Raw genomic sequence first — 4,146 nt, 5'->3', positions numbered from 1 at the left:
TCACACACACACACACACACACACACACACACACACACACACACACACTGGAGTGTTTCCTGGTTGCCATGGCAGCGTTACTAACTATGGCGGCGGCCTTTGTGAGGTTTTACAGTCAGCAACAACACCACAGAGATGGTGAGGGAGGGGAAGAGGGTTAGAGTAGAGAGGGCAAATGATTAATTACGTAATCTAGACAATATCACCTCTATTTCTCAAGAAATTAAAATTAATCACTTTATTTTACTTGAATAGGCTAAATAAATAGGTTTTGAAAATTCGACATTCAAAATGAAAATATGGTGTTTTTTTGAAGAGGTTGTTGAACGTGTCTTTAGTGAATTATGCCCCTTATCATCACCCACAGACAACAGAAACATTTAAACACAGGGACACAAAGAACCTGTGGAGCGATAAAGAAGAAAATGTCAGAAATTCTGTGACATTGTTTAGTCAAAAACGGCCAGCAGCAACATTTAAATGTAAAAAATTTAAGGTGTCTAGTATTAATATATGAATTCACATATATTCATTTTTGTTGAGTGTGGTCATAGAATGAGTAAACATCTTGATGGTCACAATAGTGGGATAACAGTGAACTTAGGTATACATATAAATCCAATTGCAGTTGTTAGTGAAAATTGCACTAAAATGTTGCAATGACAAAATATTGCACTAAATTAAAAGTTCAAATGTTACAAAAAAGTAACAATTTTTAAATATGTTGATGTTTGTATTTTTTGTTTGTTTTTTATCTCAGTATTCCTATCAATGTTGTATAAGGGTTTTTTATGCATAACAGTAACCCTAGAATGTGATCAAACAGTTTAAAATAGCTGGGCTAAGATATATAAAGACATTTTTGACTTTAGAATAATGTTAATTCAGTATAGGCTACACATTATCCCACTGGTCACAATTGTGACCGACCATAAAACATAATGTTTCACACACTTTTCAAAAGAATTTTCAAAAAATAATTATTTCAAAGGGTTACTAATGACACATCATTTAGATATTTTCATGTCTGGGAAAAATTTGGGATTAAATGGGTCACGTTTGTTCAATTCAATTATAATATCATTTTGTGGATTGTATGTTGTCAAGTTTAATTAATTTTATTTGTATAGCTCTTCACAACTGAAAGCAAAGCAGGCTAACAGACATGTTTATAATATCTAGTCGGATTTGGCGGATTCGAGCTGGGCGATAACATAGTTTAGGCCTACGCTGATATGAACAATCAAACACTTAGAATTTGCTATATACACTGCATATCGCTTCGTGAATGTACTGCAGCCTATGCATGTGGATAAAGTTGGATTACTGTATACATCCAACTTCATATATAGAGCAGTGCAATAACATAGTTTACATTTATAGACGATATAAACAATCACGCAGCCGAAATTTGCTGTATAGTTTATCGCTTTATGTGCGTATACTGTTTGTGTACATGTAAAGTAAATGTACTATGTCATATCCATCTTTAAATATATCGCTAGGCAATAATATAGCATATTATGCGACGATATAAACAAACTATAAACTGTGAATTGTGCATATTAAAGATAGGGTTAAAATACTGATTATATCGCCCACCCATAAACTGTAGTTAAACTAAGGGGTTAATTGGAAGACATGGCATAATACTACTTATACATAACACATTGTTCGTAGTAATCTATATAATATTTAGTACCCTGGTGTGCAAGCCAAATGCAGCTCTAGCAAGGCAAGAAAAACATTGAATTTGGAAAATGGAGGAAAAAACCTTGAAAGAAACCAGGCAACACCAAGAGATCCGTTCTCATGCGGTTATACAGTTCAAATATAATGTCAGTAATTAAGTAGATATGTTACTACATTGACTGAACTGTAAGATTAAGTTGTGGGAGTCTTTGTGATCCATCCAGGATTGAACAGTATGGTTTTTTGTGATACAGAAAAATTCATGTGCATGTGCATATATTTATTTCTGAAATGCCATTTGTACAAAAATAAAAAATCTTCTTTAACACAAACCTGTGTATGGACTACACAAGTTTATAAATAAATATGATTTATAACAATTCTCAAACATTCTGTGCTGTAAATGATAGACTAACACATAATAATAATAATAATAATAATAATAATAATACAGCTTCAGAACTGCTCCAGTATCAGTGTGGCACATCCATTCTCTGTTTGAGGGTAAGATACTACAAAAGAAGCAGAGCAGAATATGTTTATAGACTAAAACACACAGAGACATTGATACATACATATAAACATTAATGCTAAAAATTCTAAAGTTTTCTCACTTTCTTTCTGCTACTGATGGCTTGTTGGATCCACAGCAACTCCATGGCTAAAGTGCTCCGCTGCTGCTTCAGAGAGTCAGGAGTATGCGCTGTCTCTTTAAAAACTGAATGCAAATTTGGTCCTGCCAAAACAAAACAAAACCACATAAGTGTCTCAAACAAGTCCCGTCTGTTTTTAAAAACTTCTGTATGCTTTTTGTGTCAAAATCTCTTTTCAAAGCACCTGTCTGAAATAAGCTGCGGAGGCTGACATCTGAATTCACGATACTGCAAAGTGCAGTAGAATCATCCATCAGGTTTTGTATGACCACATTCTCTCCTCTCTTGTCCACAATACCATCCACAGATGTGGAAGTGTCTCTGCTGGCTGTTTCAGTAGCTTCGTCTTTCTCCGGTACCTGGATTTCAGACTGTGGGAGAGATTTCTCACTGCCCTCATTCTCTGTCTTCCGTTTCCTCTCTGAATCATCCAGAAGGTCATGGGATTGAAACCTGGAACGTTCATACTGCAGCAATAGGCTTTCCTGTAGATTACATTATACACATCTATCATTATGCAACATCAAGACATTATCTAAAAAAAATGTAAAAGTGATAATGGAACTTTAAAGCATACTTTCTACGAGTAACAAATAAACAGCTTATGATGTTTTAAAATAATGAGATATGGGCAATGGCAGAGAGGCTCACAGTGTCAGTGAAGTGAGGTCTGGGAATGATGTTTCCTCTCCACTGCAGGTGATCCAATCCTCCATCAATCTCTCGCACTGTCTCTTCAAACTGAGTCCGAACCAAACTCAGACCTTTCCTCATCGCATAACCACGACACTGAGCCTGGAGAGGACGCAATATTAGCTTTACTTTCCTGATACTGCGACTAAACTAAGCTCTAGTCATGTTGATTATAAAGCACAAAAAACAGAAGTGTTGACAAAAGCAAATTTCATAGCAATCTATTAAATTGAAAAGAAAAAAAAAAGAATTGATTGAAAAAAACAGACACCTCAGGACTAAGGAAAATCAGATAAACTCCAACAATTTTATAAACAAATTAAAACAATGAACTTGGTGACTGTAAAGTTTAAACAAACACAAACTGTCAACGTACCCAGGTTCTTTTCCGACACAGGGCAAAGTAATTTACTTATAAAATATTTACAAAAATACATGCACACTTGAGGATCTCCAATGATAATAAAATAAATAAATAAATACCTGAAATCGAGTTAACGTTTGTATCCATTTCTGTTCGTTCATAGCGCCGCTTTGTTTGAACGGCTGACACTTACACACTGTGTATTTCTTCCCCTGTAAACAGATCGAGAAACAGATTCGCCTGCAGCTCAGTACCGCCACCCGCTGTTTGAAAGAGATTTTCTGTAATGCAGTACCATTAATCACTCTACAACAGTGGTCACCAACCTTTTTAGGTCCAAGATCCCTGACCTCGGCCTTTATGAAAGACAAGATCTACCTATTGAAGAATTGATAGAAAAAGACATCCCGGATTGTACTTCAAATTTGAGGCCTTTTACTTAGTATTTTAATTTGATTAAGATTAATTTCAGGATTTAAAACAAAAACAGAATGGTCTGACTTTAGGTGTTATTTATTGATTTGCTACATAAAACATCTGCACGAAACAAAAACAGCAGGTCTGAATGAGACGCACTCTATGACAGCAGGTGGCGCCAATGAACAGGGTTGCCAGGTTTTCGCAACAAAACTAGTCCAATCGCTTTTCGAGGGGGGGTCCCCTGTAAAAATCGCATTCCGGGGGTAAAATACAAGTTTTTCGGTGGGGATCTTCAAGTAAAATTCACATTCCAGGGACTAAATA

General features: G+C 35.5%; 1 protein-coding gene across 2 annotated transcripts in view; it reads right to left on the bottom strand.

The window, feature by feature from the left end:
- Positions 1–1,033: 1,033 nt before the first annotated feature.
- LOC107705368 (IQ domain-containing protein C-like) overlaps positions 1,034–4,146 on the bottom strand; it is a 6,167-nt gene continuing 3,054 nt past the window's right edge. Inside the window, exons 2-6 of one of the 2 annotated variants that reach the window (XM_016508626.1) lie at positions 3,522–3,665; positions 2,997–3,140; positions 2,530–2,830; positions 2,307–2,428; positions 1,034–2,204 (exon numbers count right to left, since the gene is read on the bottom strand). In XM_016508626.1, coding sequence (XP_016364112.1) covers positions 2,166–2,204; positions 2,307–2,428; positions 2,530–2,830; positions 2,997–3,140; positions 3,522–3,563 — 648 coding nt within the window. In that variant the 5' untranslated portion in view covers positions 3,564–3,665 and the 3' untranslated portion in view covers positions 1,034–2,165. Of the gene's footprint in view, positions 2,205–2,306; positions 2,429–2,529; positions 2,831–2,996; positions 3,141–3,521; positions 3,667–4,146 lie in introns of those variants that run through there. The other variant, XM_016508627.1, reaches the window with a different exon arrangement.

Source organism: Sinocyclocheilus rhinocerous, unplaced genomic scaffold (assembly GCF_001515625.1).
Source record: "Sinocyclocheilus rhinocerous isolate Xijiao unplaced genomic scaffold, SAMN03320098_v1.1 scaffold564, whole genome shotgun sequence".
Classification (NCBI taxonomy): domain Eukaryota; kingdom Metazoa; phylum Chordata; class Actinopteri; order Cypriniformes; family Cyprinidae; genus Sinocyclocheilus; species Sinocyclocheilus rhinocerous.
This window is presented reverse-complemented; position numbering and strand designations above follow the sequence as displayed.